The sequence below is a fragment of the Patagioenas fasciata genome, chromosome 5, assembly GCF_037038585.1.
Source record: "Patagioenas fasciata isolate bPatFas1 chromosome 5, bPatFas1.hap1, whole genome shotgun sequence".
NCBI classification, from domain to species: Eukaryota; Metazoa; Chordata; class Aves; order Columbiformes; family Columbidae; genus Patagioenas; species Patagioenas fasciata.
Window position 1 is genome coordinate 36,573,313 of NC_092524.1, and position 22,933 is coordinate 36,596,245.

Here is a 22,933-nt window from a genome sequence, read left to right on the forward strand (position 1 = left end):
AAACATTAAGATGCAACTGCCTTTTGCAGTTTTCTGAAAAAAATTCACTGTAACAGTATAACACCATACTGTCTTAACACCTTAATCAGTTCTAACAGTAGAACTAGATTTTTTCAGCGATCTTATCCATCCTAGCCGTAGAATTTTCTTTGCTTCTGCACAAGTACTTTGCTTTGCTGCACATTCAAGCTTTTTATTTCTATACATTAGACTTCTGTGTTGCATCCAAAATCACTACCACAATTTCCAACATAAATTGCCAGAGGAACTACTGTTAAATTTCTGAAGGTGACTGTGAGAAAGCAAGATGTGCAGTTCCAGCCACATGGATGATAAATGAAGATCAGTACTAACATAACCATCTGGATGGTCAAAGAAGAAATAATACTAACATAGTTAGATAACAGCAAGTAGTCAAAATATGAAGGCCCTCGGCAGATTATACTGAAGTATGTTTTTCATAATTGTAAAGAGCCCAGACTTGTAGGAATGGTATCTCAGACCAGATAACCACCTCCAAGTACATGTGATGTGAGAATGTTGTTAGGCCTGGTCTGTGAATGAGTGGTAGCGTAACTGAAACAGACACAAAATTAGTGTGGTGTGGTTTTAATAACAATTATTGAAAAAACATCTTGTTTAACCTCTTAGTCCAGGCCCACATCTGTAAAACCTATAAATTGTCAATGATTAATAAAGAGGGCCTCAGCCTGGCTCAGCTCTCTGCTCTGCCCAGCTCTGTGCTCCTTCCTGAACACGATCTCTGCCTCTGTGTGCAACTTTGTCTACATCCCTGTGTGCGTCGTTCCTCATCGCCACAGGTGACAACAAACATAAAATTTGGAGTTCAAGACTAATACAAGGGAAACAATTTAAAGTATTCCTGAGCTCCTCTAGATTAATTCAATCACTCACTCAAAGACTTTCACTTTAAAAATGCAATGTGTTTAATATCAATAGAAATTTTGAAACATGAGAACACCAGAGGAAGGAGTTAGTAGGTTGGGTTTTTTATGTAGACATGTTTACATATCTGTATGTTAGATCTGCATATATTTGGACCTACATTCTTTCACTCCTGCAGAAACACATGATTGAGATTACATATCATGATCTTATCAAATCCTATTACATCCTGATTACCTTTCCTAGTTAGACTCTTTTACCCTTCTGGAAGATTCGACTATCCAAACCTGTCAAGCAGTGCACAAAGAACTTATTTACAAGGGAACAATAAAAGTAAGTGGACAAAATCTGCCCTTGAGAGAGGAGAAAGGATAAGCATAGGTCCTTGGTGCTGTCTTCAAAGTCTTAGTGTTCATTCCTTACTTCATGGTTCATAGAGCTTCACTTATGGCAGGTACAGAAAGTTGTACAACATATATAAGTGCTTGGTCAGTTTTATGTATGACTATTAATTCATTTATAACTATGATGTTTCTAAGGACTGAAAATAACCCATTTTCTGTCCATAAAGCCATTCAATCACATCCTGCTATGTGTCATAGTAATACTAGTACAAAGCAGTGTTCTAAGGTAGATACATAAGATGGAGTCTCTCATGAGTAACTATTTTTCTCGAAAATACATGATTAGGCCTTGACAAAAATCTTAAAATACTAACAATTCCTCACATATACATATTAGAACTGCAGCTAAAATTGTTTGAAATTTTAATTTATTGCAAACAATTATTTTAAAAGCATGACATTTTCTTTCTTCAGCTTCAATTATAAGATTAGCTCTTCTGTCAAAATGCCTGTTTATACCAGTGTAGCAAATTTCACTCAAGAGGATTAAAATAAACAATGTTAGAGAAGTAACATTTTCTTAATGCAAACTTCAAACACTTTAGAAGTATCCTACAAATGTGGTATACTGGCACTCCTTTATTAGCGCTATGCAGAAACAGTAACATCAGATCTTTCCTCTACTGGTCAAAGCTACATAAATTACAAGACTGTGAAAAGCAATGTGGAACTGGAAAAGAAAATTTAAAAAAAGAATATTAATTTTCAGTACCTCACAGTTAGTACAAGAAATTCTGCTGGGTTTTTTTCTTAATTTAGAGAAGACATTAGCAAAAAATAAGTAAAAAGAATATAGGCTAAGGAAGGTATTTAGAAAATATATAAGGATGCTTAGCTAAGAAGACTGTTTTTCAAAGCCCAGATAGCAATGTAGAACAGGTGGGGGTATGTATATAAAAAACAGAATCAAAGTAGCATACATAAAAGAAGTGGGAATTATTAATGGAAAATGACTGCAGCTGAGCCCTAGGATGGTTAACCTGTTAATATCAGCAGCTAGATGGTCCATGGTCATTGCTAAATTGCCAGAGTATGGCTTGTGTGCTTCTGAAAATGGAACCAGGCCCTTGACAGAAATTATATCACTATTATATTGCTATTCTGTAAGAATTTGACCCCTATGTGAACATGCAAAACAGCTTCTTTTCAGAAGAGGTATTTAATAACCAGGCCCAGTAACAAAAATATTATTCTGTTTGGCAGCCTTGACTGAACAAACCAGTTACTCTGCCCTTTAAAAGCTAAACATAAGATCCCATCACTTAAGAAGCACTTCTGACATTTCTGCCACTGTCTAGTGTCAGCATCCAAATTAGCCACATTTAGCTGGCAATTTTCTAAAATCCATTTGGCATCTAACCATGTGCTCCTGACAGACTTCACTAGAAAGGTCTGTTTCAGAAAGCCGAAGCATTAAGTGTGCATCATGTGAGAACTGTCCCATTCTCTAAACAAAAATATTATCTGTTTCCTTTGATACAAAATTTTGTCAGCAGGCACAGCTCAAATAAAATAATTTTTTAAAACCCTTATTGACCATATGTACCTGCATATCCATGCTGAAGTGTTCAGATGAGTAAGAGAACCATGTATGTATTAAGCACTATACATACAGGACAGCTTGAACTGAAATTGCAACATCTGCAAAAATGAAGGTGAAAGTGACATTAGGATGATTAAGCAAACAGAAAAGCTACTCTACAAAATGAGACTATGACTGTTAGGCTGGCAAAAGAAAATGGTTGAGAGGATAAAATTATTCTCTTATGGCAAACAGACAGGTGAGAGTTGTTTAAACTATAGGGTTATATTTGCACTAGAAGAATAAACAGAACGTGAATAAATTTAGACTGGAAATCAGAATGGATTCCTAAGCACCAGAGCATTTGGGGTCAAAAGGAGAATGATGATGGTAAAAGACTATCAAATGCACTCTTCGTATAGCAGTTTTGTGTCATAAGCTGTTTTCTTATGAATCACCTTAAAGTCTGGTGATATTGTAAGATGACAGAAGGTCACAAAAAGTGGTAATATAGCCTCTGATTACTTCCAGATAGTCCTAAGTTGTTCAGACACTGAGTAGTTGCTTCAATAACCAAATTACAATTTAAATTGTCATGCCCAGCTAAATTACTGAACAAAGGATGTAATTTGTCAAAGCCTGCCCTCTTGTTCCCCAAAATTTAGAATAAGGTACACTAGGTTAAAAACAATTCAGTCAAGCCAAAACTTACATGCCAGCTTTAGGTATATTCTGAGATGTTATACCAGATCAAAGAGAGAATCTTACTAACACGCAAGCCTCAAGAATACTAAAGCTATCCCTACTCAGCTATATCTGGAGCTAGCATGGATGTCTCAGCCAGTTTGAGCATCACACACCTATAACCACACTTCATCTCTAGTGGCCTGCAGATGTGGTGAGGAGCAAGGGCTGCGAGGTTCCTGACGCAATATAAATATTCAAGGATAATCAGACACCAGCAAGCTTTTACACCAAGTAGCACCAAGCTGGAATGCAACACCGCACTCAACAGCCCCAGCAGCAGGGACAGCTGCAGTTCTGAGCCAGGTGCACCGGGCCTGTGCAACTGGGGACAACCTGGGAAGCACGGAGGCTGAACCCTGCCTGGGCCTGTGAGGGCTCTGCTCCTGGCGGAGAAGCGCTGGAGGACTAGGAGGTTGCCTCGGCAGGAAGCTGGACCCGACCGGCACAGGGGAGGCACGGCCAAGCCAGGCGGCTGGCGGCCACGGGGTGCACTCGGCCCGGCAGCCGGCCGGAGCTGCTTCCAGGCGGGAAGGACGGAAGAAGCGTGAGGGGTGGCGGCTGCAGCAGCGCGGACGGCAGGACGGAGGCAGCTCTGTCGTGACGACCGACCTCACCCACCACGGAGGCAGCCGCCCCGACCTGCTCAACGGGCGGCCCCGCCGCAGCACGCGGGGGGGCGGGGCGGGGCGGGGCGGGGCGGGGCGGGGCGGGGCGGGGCGGGGCGTCCGGCAGCTGCCGCGGTCGCCGCGACAGGCGCGGCCTCGGCCGCTGGGCGGTGCCGGAGGCGCAGCCGCCAGAGGGCGCCGCGTGCCTGCGCCGAACAGCGCGGCGGGTGGGGCGTGGCGCGGCGCGGCCCAGCATGCAGCGCGGCGGCGTTTGAATGGCGCAGGCTCCGGGCGCTGGGCCCCGGCGGTAGCTTCGCGTGGCTCCTCCTCTCCCCTCGGCCTGGCCCGTCCCGGTACCATGAGCTGCAGGTGAGCGAGGGGCAGGTGAAGGCTCCATGGGCCGCGGCCGAGAAGCCGGCGCTCTGGGCCGGCAGCGGATGGGGTCCCTACTGGCTGGGGGGCAGGGCGCGTCTTCAGCCGCTGGGAAACCAGGGGCGGGAGGGATCTTTGGCGAGGCCTTCCAGCTGCTCGCCGACTCTGGTGGAGCGGAATGGGGCGGGCGGCGCCGTCCGGGCCCCGCTGTGCCTAGTCCGGGCCAGGTGCGGCTCCGGGGCGCCCCGCCCAGCGCGTGGGCCGGGGATTGGGGACTGCGGGCCGGCTACCGCCGCCGGTGGGCGAGCGGGACTGCCTACCTCCTGCTCCCCGCGCCGTGGGACCCGCGGCGGCCACCGCCAAGTGTCCCCGCCCGGCAGCCCTGCCTGCACCGCCTAGCACCGCGGGGACCTCGGCTGTGCCGGTGCGGGGACACCACGGCCACTGTCAGGCTGCGGCACAGCCGTATTCGGTACCTGCAGTCTGCCACAACTCGAAGCAATGGTGTACGATGGTAGATAAAAGCAAAGAGAGTGGGAAAGGTTTTGGTGCTACCTAAAAGAAGAATAACAAGCTGGGTGTGAGGCCTGCTGATGGATTTTATTCCCTGGGTGTGACAGATTCCAGTGGAGAAAAAAAAAAGGGGGGGGGGTGGGGGGGGGGCGAAGAGTCTTCTGGTGCTTGAAAATCAGACCCTGTATTAATTACTTTGTTAAAAAGCCGTCAGATTATTATTTTTTTTTCCACTTCTGCTGAAGTAGTTTGGCATGTTGTTGAATGCAGGTCTAAAATAAAGAAATTTTGGTTAGTGAGATCTGCTAAGGAGAGAGATTGGGGGTAGTTTTTTTAAACTTTTTGCTGCTCTTTTTGTAACATGCTGTGCTTTAATGGAAGGTTAAGTCAGTTTGGTTTAAAACAATTTTTTTCTGTTTCTTCTTGGAGCATGAACTTTGCTTTTCCCACTCCCATTTTTTTTTGTTCTTTGTGTTCTCTGACTGTAATCAGGAAAGGAAAAGGAGGACAGCTACCCACGTTTAGTTGAATTAAAGCATAACAGAAGGCAGGTTGGTGCTTCTGTTGGCCTTGTTTGGTGTTTTGTTTTTTGTGTTTTATAGTTCTAACAGTTTTGTATTCAGAGCAAGAAGGCTTTTCAAATACTCTCAACAGATCAGATTCAATAATATAAGTGTATCTAAGGCTAACATAAATGAAGTCATGTGATATCAAGCTATGTGAAATGTAGTCGAAGTCTATGTTCATCCACATGGGGATGAGGTGGGTAACCCATCCTCTAATAAGCTTGGAGTTGGAGGTGTTTTCTAATATGTCTTTCTCTGGGTTTGAATTTAAAATTCTTGTTGCATGTTTTTGAAGCTCTTCGGGTTGAGCAAAGAATAGGAAAAAATTACTGTATTTAATTTTATAAGTCATTTCTTAAAGCTTGTTTGAAACATTAATGTGGGAGTTTCAGCGTATTAGAGCTTTATTTCCTATATAACAACTCCCAGATAATTTTAATAATATAACTTTTCAAACCTTATTATTCCTGTAGTGTTCATGAGTGAAAATGAACAGGTAAAAGCATTTTTTCATGAGTAAAGTTTGACTTCAGAAGGAACTAAAACACTGTCATAACTGCTTTATGATGGATTAACATATCTGTAAATGATATCTCCAGAAGCAGAAAATGGGTACTTGTTTGTTTGACTTTTCTCTAGAAAATGGTGGGTTTTTTTTCAGGATGTGAATAAGGTTCAGCTACTGGACTCTTAGGCTGGCTTTGCAAGGGGAGCTGATTCACACCTGAATTCATCCTCAGTAAACTTAACTGACCTCTGATTTGTGGTCATTCTCAGAGGTTCATTATGACAAATGGTGCCAGTGGATCACTGACAAATTCCATATGTAAGAGTAATAGGAAAATGAGTTTAAATTGTAGGAATAAGCTAATTTTACTAGTTACTCAAATACTGTTTGGCTTTACTGCAAAATTAATGTAATTCCTGTGACTTTTGTCCACACATGAAATTTTAAACTGAAAAAAAAATGGCCTGACAAATATAGCAGATTAAAAAATTGTCTTGCTGACATGTAAAACATACTTTTTTGTAGTGTTGCAGAAAAATTTTGCATTAACATACTCCCTAAAAATCTTGAACTTCACTTTTATTTAAAGATAATTTAGTATTTAACACCTGATGAGCTGTCAGGGTATAAATTACTAAAAAATGAGTTTTTAAAAAACAACAACAAAAAAACCTGTTTCGTATTCAAAGGATGTGGAAGCCACCTAGAACTGAAAGACAGATGGATGCTGTAACATTTATCAGAGTTAAAAGGAGGAGATGCCAAGCTTACAGAATTGCTGCTACATCCTAAAATAGTGCCAATTTATTTTTGTGGATAAATTACCCTTTTGGAAGTAAATTTGCAATAACCATTCTTGGAAGTTTCTCATTAGAATTTTAAATCTCTTAATAATTGGTGAAATTAGTTGACCATGACTGGTTCCGTGATGTATACCTATTTTGATTGCTTTCAGAGCATGGACTCCCCTCCTTGAGAAGTAACAATTAACTCTTTCATCTGAGTATAATATTGTCATCCTTGAACTTGCACTTGATTTAATATGGAGTGGGAGGAGATCACAAGAACATGTGTGATGGCTAGTGTGTGTGGAATGGAACAGGAAAAAATAGGTGTTAAGAATTTGGGTAAAGAGTGGGACAAGAAGCATGTTTTAAAGGGTGATGATTTAAGAAATCTAGCTATTTTACATTTGCTTGGCTCTCATGCAAAGTACTCAAGTCTGTGTTCTGTAAGAAATTAATGTTATGTTAATACATGTGTAGATTACATAACATGCAAGGAAAAATTTATCCCTCTATGGAGGCCATGCCCAGAACACAGGAGGATGGGAGGGAGTGGCAGAGTTTGTTAATACTTGCCTTGGATTGATATGCACTTGAAAGCCTTTTAGTACTGACTTTCTTTGCTTGATTGTGATCTGACTCGAAGAGTTGTGTTGCATCCGCATCCGGCAGAGATCAGAGTTAGAAAACAGCAGTAGAGCCATCAGGAAGACTTTGCGCACTTACTGTGTGTTGACTCTGGAGACAAATGAGCTGACTTACCAGGATGCATGGCTGCTGTTACTCTAGTCATGTTCTCTGAAAATTCAGGAGAGTAAAAAGGGAGGAAGGAGGGCTGGAAGGTTGGTGTCTGCAGTGAGAAATCACCAATGCGACAGGGAAATTGGTGGAATGTGAACCCGTCATCTTAATGAAATTGTGCATTTCTGTTCAGATTTGCAGTCTGCTTTGTTACAGTTGTAAAACAGTTCAGTCTCGTATGATGAAGAATTAGGGCAAAGTTGAAGAAACTTGCATTCTATCCTTAGTTTATTTTTTAAATGTTGTCAAGCAAAGGAGCTCCGTTAATGAAGTGGTGTAACATATTGTTCTGAACAAGTACAACTAGCTGCACTCATCACAAGGAACAGTCAAAAATTCAGAAAGTTGAGGTATAACATTTTTGATCTCATACAAATTAATATCTAATGCCAGTTTAAAAATTCTCCATATGTATCTCAAAATAAATGAGTGGTAGCTTCTAATTAGCTATTTGTAGATGCTGTTTGATAGCAGATAGGAAATGAAAGTTGTAAAGAGCCCTGTGAAGTTCCTCTAGTATTTGTATTTTTAATTGCTGGCCAGCTAGTGTTTCATCATGAGTTACTAAGCCTTAGAAATCAGGTTTCTTGAGATATGGACTAAGTTTAATGTAGCAGTATTAGGCTTGGATGTGCCAGATTCTTCTGTTTGTGTTCTGCTCTGTGTCTATAATGCCTGAGTTGCATTTCTGTACTTAATCACTTCCAATGTATTTTGTTTTTATGAATTTGCACAGTCAGCCCTGGAACCAGTGTCAACGATGTCCTGTGGCAAGTTCAGCTTGATTATAATTTGCACAAAGGGCCACCCCCTTTTGTTAGTTTTGAGTCTGCATTCAGCAAGTGTTTTTTGCCACTTCATTCTAACATTGAGCAAGACAGTGGACAATCTCTGTGCAACTTCTCCAGACCGTTCATTTTGTAGGCCTTTGTCTTATTTCCCTTCTCTGCTATAGGTACCCTCTTTTCCACACCTAAAAGCCTAATCTATTCAGTTCATTTTATGGAGAGTATTCCATGGTGGGGGTTTTTTGTTTGGTTGGGGTTTTTAACTCTCCTTTGTCTGAGCTCTTTTTTACTTTAATGACACCTTTTGAGTTTTTTGGTTTGAGGGGTTTGTTGTTGGTTGGTTGGTTTGGGTTTTTGTTTGTTTGTTTTGTTTTTTGAAGGGAAGAATACTAGACCTGCATTCAGTATTTAAAAGACAGGCACAAATTAGTTTTATATACTGTTACAACTGTGTTCTGTTTATTTTTCTAACTATTTGTTGTTCCATTTGGGAGCACTGAGCAATCCAAATGATCTACAGTAAATTGTCATATATGCACATCTTGTGGATGGCAATTATTAGATCTGAGCCTGTGATTTTATATGGGAACTTAACATTTCCTCACGCCTGCACGCACGTGGGCTTTGCATTACTCTATAACCGTTGCTTCTGCGTTTTGTACATCACAGTACTCCTCTAATTCTTTAGTGAGCCCTCATCTTAAGTGTCTGGTATAACTTTGTATTGTCGACAATCTTCGCCACTTAACTACTCGTTTCCTTTGTGAAGATATAAAACAGCATAAAACAATGTCGATTTTCTGTGTGATTCCTGTGGTGGTGGTCTTCAATATGAGAATTGCTTAGACAGTTTATCACTGTTAATTAGCTGTTTCTCCATGCAAAAACTTTCCCGCATATCACTTGGTTGCTTAGTTTCCTCAATAGATTTAAGAGAATAACTTCTGACAGTGCTTCGAAATCTCAGACTCTACTTCATGCTCTCAAATAATTCTAGTACTTTTGCAGGGCAGGACTTGCCTTCACAACAGCCAGGTCAAATATTTCCCAATATCTTGATTGTGTCCACTAGTTCTATTCTTGATTACATTGTCTACTAATTTGCACACCAGAGATGTCAGTCTGGATCTTCCTTGAGGCCATCTTTAAATACCGCTTGCATTTTCCACATGTGATTTCTTTAGGTGCTTTCTCAGCTGTAAGGGAGAGGTTCTGCACCTTGCTTGGTTAACAACATGGCTATCTCCTTACTGCTTATATATTCACTTCTGATTCTGCATAATCAGAGACCCTCATAAAATAGGTTTAACTATGGAAACCTCTCAACTGTAGGACAGTGAACACAGATGTAGGGATTTTACTTTACTTCATTGGATGTTCCTTTATATCTGATCATCTGTTGGCCTTTTGGATTTCTGTACCAAGTCTTTAAAGAAAGAATTTATAGTGTTGTTGTCTTTTCCTGTTTCATCTGGGAGGCTGTTCTTCTGTCTTACATCAAACTTGTCCAAGAGGAAGATTAAGGTAATTACATACTTTTACATGTTCAATTTCTTGTAGAAAACTTCTTTCCCATCCAGGATAATCTCTCCCCAGTTAAGTATTTTTCAGATGTTATCTTAGGCTCTTTAGAGCCTGATATTAAACACTGACCTTTCTTTTTTCTGGTATTTTACACTTCTGTTAAGTAAAAGGCATTCTAATTTAACAGTGTTATCTTATATGTTGGAGATCAGATTCTTGCTTACTGCTTAACATGAAAGAGGAGGGTAGTTTGAGATAATTTATTAAGGAGAAGTCACTCTTCTGCATGAAGACTTGTAAGCTGTCATTGTGTCATGAGTAGTTGCAGAAATGATGCTTCAGGAACAGAGATTATGGATTTTTTAATTTTTTTTTTTTTTTTTTTTTTTTTAGCATCTGATGGGATGATTCTGTGGGGTTTAGCTCTGGTGGTTGCAGGTCAGCCTCCCTATTCTTCTGGAATTTATTGCTTTCCCCTCAGCAACATTCTTAGACAGGGGATACAAAAAGATATCGAGGTATTTCCAGAATGCTTTCTGCATTCATCATTAGCCTGAATATAAAGCTGGATTTGTTTGGATTGTAGAGTTGTTGGGTTGGGCTTTTATTCAAAAGCTCAGTTGTTTGTGTGGTGCTCCAAGTTTAAAATTTAGCATACAGCCCATTTTGAGTCCAAACAGTGGTTTCAACCACTCTGATAAGCAGAGGAGAAGTTGTTTGTTGTTCTTGCGGTTTCTTCTAAACTTCAGTTGAAAAAATCCTTTTTTCTATTTATTTGTAAGCCTTGGTGGCTGGAAGCTTTGGAAGCATGGAGAGTTCACAAGGTGACAACTATTCTGTCACCATCCTATATTATAGAGGGAAAGAGTCAAGTTAATGAACTTGTCTTAAGCCAACCTTGCATCTGGAAAAGTATGGACCACCAGCTATTACAGGTCTGACACTAAATAATGCTGCCATTTGCAATGCTTACTGAAATCACTGGTCTGAGGGCTCCATGTTCCCCTCCTAGAGGGTAAGTTGGTAAATATTTCTTTTTTGAGAGAGATTCTTTAGTGCTGATCTAGTTATAAGGAATATTGAAGCACTAGAAGATTTTTTTTTTTCTTCCACTTATCCTACAATATGGAATTTAATATTCATTATATGGAGAATAGACCTTCTGCTTTGTTTTGAGCCTGTCACCTGTTTGTTTTATTTGATGGCCTTTAGCCACTACAGTGAAAGATCTTCTGTGGCTAATAAGCTGTTTCCCATCTGGCTTTTTCAGTGCTAAGTGTCTTAGTGTTTTAAATACTGAAGTTCTTAATGTGGGATAAATCTGCTACATAGAGGAAAAGGGATAGGACTGTTCATACTAAAGGTGGAGGGGAGAAATCTTAAAAGTAAGATGGGGTGTTTTGCTAAAACTTTTTAAGAATAGTGTTGCATGGTGATGTAGTTTGTGAATCCAGTCTCAAGCAATGGATTTTCTGAGTTGCACAAAATGCAAAACTGTATGTACAACTGTCTCAATCTTGGTTTTGATTCTTGTAGAAATATTTGCATACTTCAAGACAAAGTACTTCAGACACTTTTATACTGGTTAACTGTGGAATAAAGTTTTGTGGGTTTGTTTTGTTTTTTGGTTTTTTTTTTTAAGTAATGGGAAAATAGCCAAAGTTATATGCTGAGAAAAGTGAATGGCGGGTGGATCTGCCAATAAGGGGAGATCTTTCATTTCCATTTTTTTACCTTTGGTGTTTTGATGAAGTTTCTCTTCCTGACAAGGAGGGATTATGTTTTCTTAGATGCCTTTCCTCACTTAGAAACAGTTGTGGGACCAATTATTTTTTTCTATGTGGCTGATGAGATTCATAGTGTGAAATGCAGAGGAAGGAGTCTCAAATTGCCTTACTCTTGTCTGTATGGCGCCCCTTAGTGCAGGTGTACTAAGATGGTCTGAAAACAAGATCTCTGCTTCTCTTTTTGGGGGAGGGGTAGGGGTGGGATGCAGGTGACTTGGTTTTGCTCCCCTTGTCTTTTTTTGTAGAAAACTAAAAGGAAATTTTGAAGTGCTCATCAGCATTTTACTAATGATAAGGCCTCCAGCTGACATTTGCTAAAGGATGTTGTCTTGGATTATATATATGATAGAACATCTTGTGACTAGTTCAGCTGTGTTAACTGGGTTTGCCAGCTGCATTTGAAGAAAATTGAATATTTTAGAAAATATAACTAAATATCTTTCTCTTGAAAACAGGAATTTGAGAGATTATGGCATCTGAAGCCCACAATGTTAGAAAACAGAAAGTGTTGCATATTGAAGGTTGTCTCATTGATCTCCCAAGAAAAAGAATCTCTTCTGCTACTAAGAAGATCATGAAGGAGGTAAGTTGTTTGTTTTTATTTTTTATGTTTTCTGAAACTGAAGTAAACATTCAAGCAAGTTCATAGTCCTGAGCAGTCCAGAACCATTAATAGAAGCACAGCACTATTAGGCATTTCATTTTTAGATGTACAATAAAACTTCAACTTGAACAGCGATTATATTATGAAAACTATGCATTGTAATGGGCACAGGCAGTGACTGCACGTATACGTGCATTGTATTGTCCACATGACCAGTAGTTACTGGTATCGTTTTACTCACACCTACTTACTGGCAGCCTAGCCAAGAACTGTGCCAGTAGAGGAATTCTATCATCAAAAAGTTAGCTTTATTGCTCAGAGAACTACATGGCACAATTGAGAGGTAGGGTAGGGGAAATCCTTGCATTGAAATGAACCTGTCATCTTGTTATCATTCAGCTTGTTTAGTAACATGTACTGTCACTGGATTCTTGCTAGTCAGAAATATCTTCTCATAACCTCTGCCTGTGTTAGTGGCTGAACAGTAATGCCGGCAGTGGAGTACAGTACTAGGGAGGTAAACTTAGTGTAAGATTAATTCAGACGGTAGTGAAGATTCCAATATCTATGTCTATTTATTTATACTATGTATTAAACCACATGTTTTTATTACTCATGTTACCAAAAAAAAAAAAATCATAGCTTTGTTTAGTTGATGTGCACAATATAGATGTTAACAGTAGTACAACTTTTCAAGTTGAAATGCCCGCAGCATACGAACATAGTACCTGTTCATGTGAAAAAACCATATCTCTAACTTGAGCATGTTAGTGACTTTTTAAATTATTTTTAATTCTTTGTTTACTAATGGGAAGAATAGACCAGAATGTCACATTTAAATGCATCTTCATTACATAAAGCTTTAAAACATTGAAGATTATTGTATTTTTTAAAGTCTTTAGAAATTTATTTTCAAATTGCATTGCTTAATTTTCAAAGGTTTTGCTAATCTGTGTGTCACAACCTTGAGTGGATTTTGTGATTCCTCTGGCATGTCACTTCTCTATGTAGCCTAATTGGTGTCAGCGTGCTAATCTGTTTCATGTGAATGAATTCAGGATAATCAAGCTGCTATTGTCTACAGCAGCCTGGATAGTTTTTTGTGTGTGTGGTGGGGTTTTTTTCTGTTGTTGTGCTTTGTGGAGATGTTCTGCTGTCATCCTTCCCAGTACTAGCATCTGCTGTATTATGGGCTTTTACATGTATGTATGAGACAAGTAATGCAATTTTGTCATCAGATTACAGTAGGTTTTTTCTATTAGTCACAGGTTTTTAGTTTGCTAGTAACTTAAGAATCTGCCTCTGATGTCACAATCATGTCTCTTGCCAAAGATACACTGAGCTTATAGCTGACTGTGGTGCTTCAAGGACAGCTGTGGCAGAGCTAGTCCATCTATAGGTCATCGTGACATACTCAAAGATTATAGGAAGGTTAACGTAGTTGTGCTTCAGTTGCAGAATAGGAAGAGTGGGTGGGATGAAGGGAATTTGTCGTAAACTTAGGGATAGTAAAGGGGGACTTAGTTTTGAATAAACTGTGGGAGTGTTTGAGCCTTTTTAGTAATTTTTCTCTATTCCGTTTGTCCTAGGGTAAGAAATCTCCAAAACAGCTGGCTTCGTACACAAACAGGTAGGAGAGCTGTGCTGGTCTGAGTTTCGAGTGAAAGGGAGGCGGAGGAGTGAGCAGTTTAAATCTGTTACAACATGCATGCAGGCACAAATGGAAGATGGGTCTTAATTTTACTGACAACACTTGGTTCTTTTGTCCATTTCCATAATAATGAGTCTCTGCATTAATAAAAGCAGGAGAAAAATATCAGTGGTAGGTCTTAGTTCTGATAACCCAAATGTCATGAAGGTGTATCTTGAGGATAAAATAATTTTAAGTAACCTGAATGTCGACTACTGAATTCATAACTATATATTTTAACTTAATAACAGAAAGGATTGCTTAGGTTTAGAGCAACCTTCACTAAAATACCACTCTATTTTTGCAGAGTAACAGTTGGAAAAACGGTGACCAGTCCCCTCTCTCTTTTCAAAGTAGTATACTGTAAAAGAAAAGTTCGTTGTTATACTCCAAAGCCTTGTTACAGAAAGAAACAGTTCCCTAAATCTAGGGACTGTGACATGGCAAATAAAGAAAATGAACTGGCTTGTGCAGGGAATCTGCCAGCAAAACTGCATGACAGTCGTACACACCTGCTGAATTCTAGTGATTCTAGCTCATCTCAAACAGAAGGCTCCTCATCCAAATACAGTGGATTTTTTTCAGAGGTAAGTAGAGTTTAAAGAAACTTTATTTTAAAATAAAAGTATTCCTGGTAGTTTCTTTGTGTGGTTAGCTATGAAAGTTTTCAAATAAATTAATTTTCTTAACATAGAGATTGGTTCAGGTCCTGTGATAGTCTTTATCTGTCACTTTGCAGTGATACAGTTGCCAACAGTATTAGTCCTGCCAGCTTTCCCTGTGTTTGTCAGCACAGTAGTTCAGATCTGCCAAGTTAATCTGGGTTAAAATTGTACCAGCACCAAGGGAAAACATTGTTTTGATCTGGCTAGGTTCTTGATCTGGCATGATGTGTGGCCACATGTGTGTTTATGGAAGTGTGACGGTGTTAGTGTATAGATGGGAATAAGCTGGTGAGATGGGATGGGACCATTTTCAATAGCAATATTAGTTTAGTGTGTATGAAACTAACTTGAAAATTTGTACGAGACTGTATTTTTTCAAGATTGCTTGATGAAACACGACAAATGCTTGCAGGGCTTCTGAAACTGGCTAAAAGGTCAGATGTTTAAATGAAACGAGTTTTGTGACAGAGAAGGCCATTTAAGTCCTTTACTGTTGAAGCTTCCATTTCTGTTACCATAGATGTTTGTTATCCAGTGAGGCTTGCAGATGTTTAAAGTGAAGCTTTGCAAGGAAGATAAGGTCAAAGACTATCGCATTGGTGTCTTTTCATGGTACTGTAAGTGTGCGCTAGTGTGAAGAGAGAACCCTGAGAGTCCAGTGGGCTTGGAGGTACAGACTGTGGCACTCTTGTGCTCCACTGACTTTGGTTTCAAGGAAGGAGCAGCAGGATAGTTAGAACTAAGAGGTTCCAGACAGAAGGGTAAAGAAATGAAGACCGGGAAAGGTTAATCCTCTGAGTAACTAAAGACCAGATCACTGGCCAAGATGAATGTTTAACTGGTTGGAGAGATGTGGGTGGCTCTCTGCAATGTTAATTCCAATCCAAGATTTTAATAAAATTTTAAATTTCATTCAGAGAATAAAGTTTTTCAGAAATCAACATTTTTGTCAAAGTTCAGAATAATGTATGTAATTACTGTGTCTAATTGTTAAAGTTCTCAAAATTTATACGCATCGAAGTAAAACGTTCTCAGAGTTGGTGAAAATGATAGATTGATGTTTATGAATACTCAGTTTTATTATTAGAACCTCTCTTTAGGTGTCTACAGACGTTATTCTTGCAGCTTTTGGGTATTCTTAATTTATTTGTGTCTCCTGCTAAGGGAAATTTATAGTTTTTAAGGCCATTTTTGGCTAAATTTTTAAAACAAACTCATCAGTACACAGGTAGGAAAGTATATTTTCATGTACTAAATCACTATATTAGAGCAGCTTATTATGTTGTTGGTGGCTACTTAACTTGTGGTAAACTTCTTTTATATTTTAAAAAATATGCAGGTTTCTCAGGACCATGAAACTATGGCTCAAGTTCTCTTCAGCAGGAACCTGAGGCTGAATGTAGCTTTAACCTTTTGGAGAAGGAGAAGTATAAGTGAACTGGTAGCCTACTTAGTGAGGTAAATTAAGTGTCTCTTCTTTTATATTCTTAAGATGGTAGCAATCCCAAATATACTGCAGTATTTTTAGAGGTTACTTAAATGTTTGTTATACTTATGCTTCCACTATGATTTAAAGATTATACTTCAGCCTATACTCTACTAGTAACATTTCTGATTTCATTCTTAATGTTTCCAGGATACAGGATCTTGGAGTAGTAGTAGACTGCCTTCCTGTGCTTACAAACAGGTACAGACAAAAAGTGGGGGATGAGAATCTGCTATAACCATGTTGAAGTTCAAGCACTTCTGAAACATCTTGTTTTTTAAGTTTACAGGAAGAAAAACCGTATATTTCAGTTGGCTGCTGCGTAGATCTTTTGCCTTTAGTGAAATCACTACTTAAAAGCAAATATGAAGAGTAAGTATAAATTTTAGATATTTTCAAAACACACACTTACTGGCTATACAGTGTGCTAGAAATGCATGCTGTTTAGTCATCTGACTCTTGTTTCCTTTGCCCCTTCTCCCAACCCTTTGTTTCTCATGGAACACCCACCTGAAGGGAGGCTTTCCTTTAAGCCTTTCTCCTTTAACGAAACAGTGGTGCAAAAAACTTCTGCAAGGTTAAGGACTGGAGCGGACCAGCTTTGCCTTTATGCAGATTTATTTATCCTAAACAGTAAAACAGAACAGCACTGCAGTTTTAGTATGCTTTATGACGTGAAGTCAAGGCAAAATTTTCAGGCAAAATAGCTGAAAAATCTCTACTTTTTCAGCAAAAGCTTCAGTTTACCACTTTGAAATTGAAAACACAGTCAAGTATTTAAACTTGCCAGTTTGTCAAGATTTTCTTCTTCCCGAATAGAAAATGTGTTGCTTTCTGAGTTGCTTACCAATTTGTCTTGACACCTTAGCTGACCTGTAGATACTGGAGAGGTGGGGAAAAAGCATAATGTGTCAAATATATTGTTGCAGATATGTGATAGTTGGTTTAAACTGGCTTCAGGCTGTCATTAAAAGATGGTGGTCAGAACTATCTGCACATACAGAAAAGGCAGAAGATGGGTGAGTATAGTATTGGGAAATACTTAAATGTGTTTCTCGAGCTTATTCTATCTCAAAACCTGTTTTAACTTTGATCAGTAGGGGCACACTTTATTTACAAGTGAAAAAATATAATTTTAAGTACTTTTAAACTGTCACTTTAAAATAAGTTCTTAAGACACAGGTGGTGTTTTGAAACTTACCTTAAGGATAGTCATGTGTTTGGGTTTTGGTTTGGGGGGGTTGTTGTTTTTGGTTTGGTTTTGTTTGGTTTTTTTTGGTTTTTATTTTACTAGAATTCTAATACATGTAGAACATAGTCATATCAATGGTTATATAAATGCTGTAGAAGTTGGATCAAAATTTTTCTGACGTTGTAGCAATATCATATAGAGTAAGTCTATATGCATTATTTATCATCTGTTTCAGTCAAAGTCTACTGAAATGTAGTATGTGCATTATAAAGTGTTGTCAATTCTTTTTCAGAAACATTCATATTTTAAAACAACAGTTAAGTGGATTATGGGATCAGGAGAATCATCTTACCCTGGTTCCAGGATATACTGGTAATATAGCTAAGGTAATCCAGTTCCAGGTGTGTTTAGTAATGAACATAACTGTATCACTTACAGTATTCCTCTCATTTGATGTTATTTTTGCTAAACTGTTGACAGATAAACGACTGTATTTACTTCTAATGCTCAAATATATTTCACGATTTTGGCAGACGTATGGATTGTATTCGCTATGCTAATAGTAGTGTGGCTTACGATGCTAACAACTACTTTTTTTTATCCTATTTTCTTTCTTTACAGAGAAAGCATCTCCTTAATAATAAAACAGCTAATAGTGAGAAGCCTTAAAATTGATGTAAAAAAGGGCCCAGAAGAGTAGGTAGACTCTGAAAGAGCAGAACAGGGTCTCCATCTGAAGTGAATTCCCATTTGCCTTTCTCAGTACATTGTGGTATTGGTAATATGAGGGTGTCTGGTAAAAGCACAATTTGCTGCCCATGATGCTCATCTCTATAAACATGGCTTTCTGAGGTTGGGCACCAAGAGTTGTACTTTCTAAGAAACCTCTCCACATGGTGGGACCTGATGAAGGTAGTCACTTAGAAAGAACTTAAAACAGACACTTGGTTATGTGCAGGATTTGAGTGAACTTGAAAAGAACTTTGAGATTGCATGATTTATTTATATCTGAAAGAGTTTTCTGGAATCTATAATTCTATGGATACAGAATTTGTCACTTTGAGGTATCAAATAAGTTATTAATACTGTTCTTCTCAGACTGCTGCACACCTCTGGCTTCGATTTTGACATATCTACAAGGATAATTACAAACTTCTTGTGAAGTTTCAATCAGCAGGGGTGCAGAAGAACTCAGTTCTAATGCTGAAATAGTAGAGCAATGGGAGCTTGTAATATAGACTGCCTATTTCTTCTTGTAGATAAACATAGCAATTCTAGCCAGTGTCAGTTTGTTTCTCTAGAATCCAGGTTCACTTTCTGTCCATTTGCCTCCTTCATGTATATCAGGATAGATTGTGACCAAGGCCACTGGAACGAATCAGGAGCAAAAGAAGTGGTACACGAATGTTGGAGGGATGGGGTGAAGGACAATCACTCTTAATAAACATCCTTCAAATACATGGTCTCATGATGAGGGTTTTCTTTCCTGTGCATGCAGTGAACAGGAAAAATGGACTAAACTGATGTCTTTGGAAACTAATGCCACTATTCTTGCAGGCTTTTTAGTACATAAAGAAGTGGCTTTGAAAGCATTAATTAAAAGTAATCTTGAAGATAACTTTTTCTGTTATTTGGCCTAAACTGAATTATTCTTGTCTTATGGTCCTGGTTGGTTACCCTGCCTCAGACACACCACCGAGGCTACAGCCATAAGTAATGTGACAAACAATTTCTCTTTTTTTTTTTCCTTCTAGGATGTAAATGCTTATTTATTACAGCTACGCTGACATGATTGGAAAACTGTGTGCGCTTATGTGGTGAAAAGATCCCCTGAAGTACCCCTGACATATGTACTGTTTCTGAAAGCCTTTTGAGAAATACTGGCAGAAGAGAACTGAACTGTCAAGCTGTTTAATGAAACCACTAACAAAATCCTAACAATCTACTTCACATTGAAGTGGAAAAATGTCTAGTAGGAGCAACTTTTACTTCAGTGAGGTGAAAGTGCACTATGAAAACTGTATGCCTTTGCTGCATTTGGGATTCACTCAGTTACTAGGTATTCAGTTAAATGCTACTGTATTTTACTACAACATTGCATAAAGGAAGATGAATTATATTATCATGAAGACAAGACAGCAGAACCAGTTATAAGGAACCAACAAAAGCAGTCAGCATTAAGAGCTTTTAAATGTTTCTTTCACAAAAGAACTCCAAAATGCACACCTATCTTCCAATTACATTTAAAAAAACAACTTTGGAATATTCAGTTACTTCTATGTTTTAATCAAATTGCTAAAGACAATTTTTATTTGCACTATTGAGAAACTATACAGCAAAGATGCCTTAAATATTAGTGTTTCTAAAATCCAGTGTGTTAAAATGCAAATAGCTATTATGTTCAGATTGTGATGAAAAACTGCAAAAATCAGGGTTTCACATTGTGTAGTTAATGAAACATTGCACATATTCAAAAAATCATGTATGAAAAATATAATACCTGAAGTTAAGCTTGGATAAACAGTTGTTACAAATGTCAGCAGAATGGTGAATTCATGTCTAATGAATGTTTTTATATTGTACGTGGATTTCTAACACAGTAATCTTGTTCTGTATCATTTAAACTACATGCAAATAAGTAAATATATTGTATCTACTGTTTTTTCAAGTTCATAAAAACAATTTCTGGAATAATCTCTTCCACAGTACTTTTTATTATAGATATTTATTGTTTGAAATGTTTACAGCCAGTTGAGGCCATGTTATTCAAATCACATCCTTTTTATACTACCTCCTTTAAACTGATAAAGAGCTTTTGCAAAATTAATAAAGTTCTAGCCTGATCAACGATGGCAAATTCATACCAATAATAGCATTGAAAATACAGCTATAAACTCTTCTGCTATCCTGTACTATTTTAATTTAAAAGCCATAGCTTGGTAGCTCTGAGGGAGTTTTGATTTTAGGCTTGCTATTGCCTTTTTTTAATTTTGTGGTTAGTAAGCATGCTTTTCCAATTAAAACTTGTGAAGTGCCAGCTGTTCACTTAAAACACAACTACACATGCACAGCATGTATCACCAAATAGTCTACTTTCTTCTTAAAAAACTAAGTACTTACAAGGGTTGGTTTTGCACCTAGCAGTAAGCGTATGCACTTTTATTGGCATGCAGGAGAAAAGTCTTTTGATAGCCCCAAGAAGTTTTTGCTTTACAGATTAAATAAATGAATTTTAAACTCTCGTAGTGGTCAACAGCCTTAGGCCTTCTGCTGCTTCATTTTGTATTTAATTTACATATCATTATTACTAACTTCTGAAGGCTAACTAGAAAACTGCCATCAGAACTTGGTGCTTTTGCTTATTTGAATATTCTTTAAACCACCAAAGGTTTTGCGCTTCCCAGGGCAGTCAGCTACAGGGAAGGGTTTCTGGGACATCCCAAAACTGAGAACTCTCTGGGACAATCTCAAGATACGCACAAAGCCAAATTCTTTTTGCTAGAATTGTTATGTACCATTAGAGATATTTCACAATCAAAAGAGTTTGAGATAGAACATCTGAGAAGTAGTAAGTTCTGCTGTCAATTAAAAACTTAAAGGATTTATCACATTCTGTTACCTTACTCTTCTGTTGCTTACTTAAGTGTAAAAGTAATGTAAAGACTAGCTTCATTTGGATAACGATTGCTGAAACAGGTTATTCCTCAAGGAGAATACTGTAAAAGTGATGGACACTCAGATCTCATTTTGTCCTGTTTTGTTTGTGTGGGGTTTTTTAATAGACAAAGTAACTCATGCCCATTTTTTTTCTGATAGTATAAGAAGTAATCATTGTAATTGATTAAAGTGAAATACTCTGGTATGCAAAAATCCAGCTTGACTATAGATGTAAATACATGGGCTTATAATTCTGCATGTGGCCATGGATCTAGCAAATGGTAACTGGATGGTGCTTTTGTTTCTAGTTGGCAAGGTAAGATTGACTTGAGGATTGTTATTGAGAAATACTTAATAAAATAATGCATTATTTTTAACTGCCAGAAGTTGTATTTTGACAGCATCAATAATACAGTATTAAACATGAAGGTATTAGTATGTGTGCCTTATTTTAAATGAATTTTTTTTACTGTTTTCAGGCAGCTACTAGACTGTAAGAATGGGATTCTGGTCTCTGTTATGAAATTATTTTTCTGTCATGATCTTAAACCTACTCACGCTGATGTTCAGACTCAGCTTGTTACATGTTCATTAGTACTCAAATGGCTAGGAATCAGTTTTGCTGTAATAGAATGTCTATGTATGATACCTGCTCAAAGGTGACATGAGTAAAATGTCTTAAAAGCTGTGTAACTGTGAAACACATGTGGATATCTTGGTGAATCTAAGAAATAAGTTTTTGAGCAATCTTGCATAATTGCTAATCTTTATGTGACACTTTCTGAAAAAGCTGGCTTTAAAATGTGTCAAAAGATCTACGCAGAATTAATCCTTTATCCCTTGTGTTCTTGTGATGTAGAAGCATGTATGTACTTGAGAATGAAGGATGCCTCCACAAAGCTGTTCTTCATGTTATATGACTTGATATGAAGTTAGTGTCCTTGAGGCAAAAGATGTACTGTTCTTTAATGTTCCCTGAGAGTCCTTGAGGCTGTTTTGCTGAAAGGGATTTTATTTGACATGTGAACCAGAATTTATCCATCACCTAAACTGAAATTAAAGCAGCCTTCTGACAAACTGCCTCTTTCTGCAGAGCTTAAAAACCCCTCAATATTCTGTTAATGTAAGAATCAAATTTTAGGTATTGCTGATAGCTTTCTGAAGAGTGGAAACAGAAAAAGCTACCCCAGTAATTAGCTGGGTAGAAAGAAGCTAGCATGTCTTAATGATTCTGCATAGCTCCATTTTGATGGAGTTACAGAAGTTCCTTAGTACAGAATACACTGCAGTGGAACACCCTTGTATTGCACAAGTACTGGAGTTCCAGGCTCCCTAATGGTGCTCACAAATTCTTACTCGTATTTAAGAAAACTAGCATCAGCCCTCCTGGAGCTTCTTGTTTGCAGTGAGATGACGTTAAAATTATATTTCCCTTTCTGTAGGCTGCCTTACTGTTAGCAAAGGCTGCAGTTTTAACACTTGGGGAGCAGGAGGGAGAACAGGAAAGGACAAAAAAAAGTATTCATGCCCTATACTGAATGACATCAGCCCCACTGCATTGTGCCAAATGTATCTTAAAGAGGGCTATATTTGCATTTTCTGGTATCTGAAGTAGGCAGGTTTGGACTTACAGGTCTTTATGCATTTTGCATTAAAAAGTTTTGAAGAAAGATGCTACAGTGCTGATTTGTGGTGTGTCGGTTTTTGGGGGTTTTTTTGTTGTGGTTGGTTGTGGTGGGTTTGTTTTTTGTTCCTTTCTTGAAAGGATGGATGGGTTTGTGTGTAGAAACTTGAAAATACCTAGTGCAAAG

At 38.4% G+C, this 22,933-nt stretch overlaps 1 protein-coding gene across 1 annotated transcript; it reads left to right on the forward strand.

Moving 5' to 3' along the window:
- The first annotated feature begins 4,423 nt into the window (after nt 1-4,423).
- Nucleotides 4,424-22,792, forward strand: KATNBL1 (katanin regulatory subunit B1 like 1). Its single transcript, XM_065839420.2, has 10 exons — nt 4,424-4,553; nt 12,284-12,411; nt 14,022-14,062; nt 14,430-14,709; nt 16,127-16,245; nt 16,424-16,474; nt 16,556-16,645; nt 17,203-17,292; nt 17,758-17,851; nt 19,220-22,792. Exons 2-10 carry the CDS (start codon nt 12,298-12,300, stop codon nt 19,250-19,252), a joined length of 912 nt encoding a protein of 303 aa, XP_065695492.1. The 5' UTR covers nt 4,424-4,553; nt 12,284-12,297; the 3' UTR covers nt 19,253-22,792.
- Nucleotides 22,793-22,933: the final 141 nt, after the last annotated feature.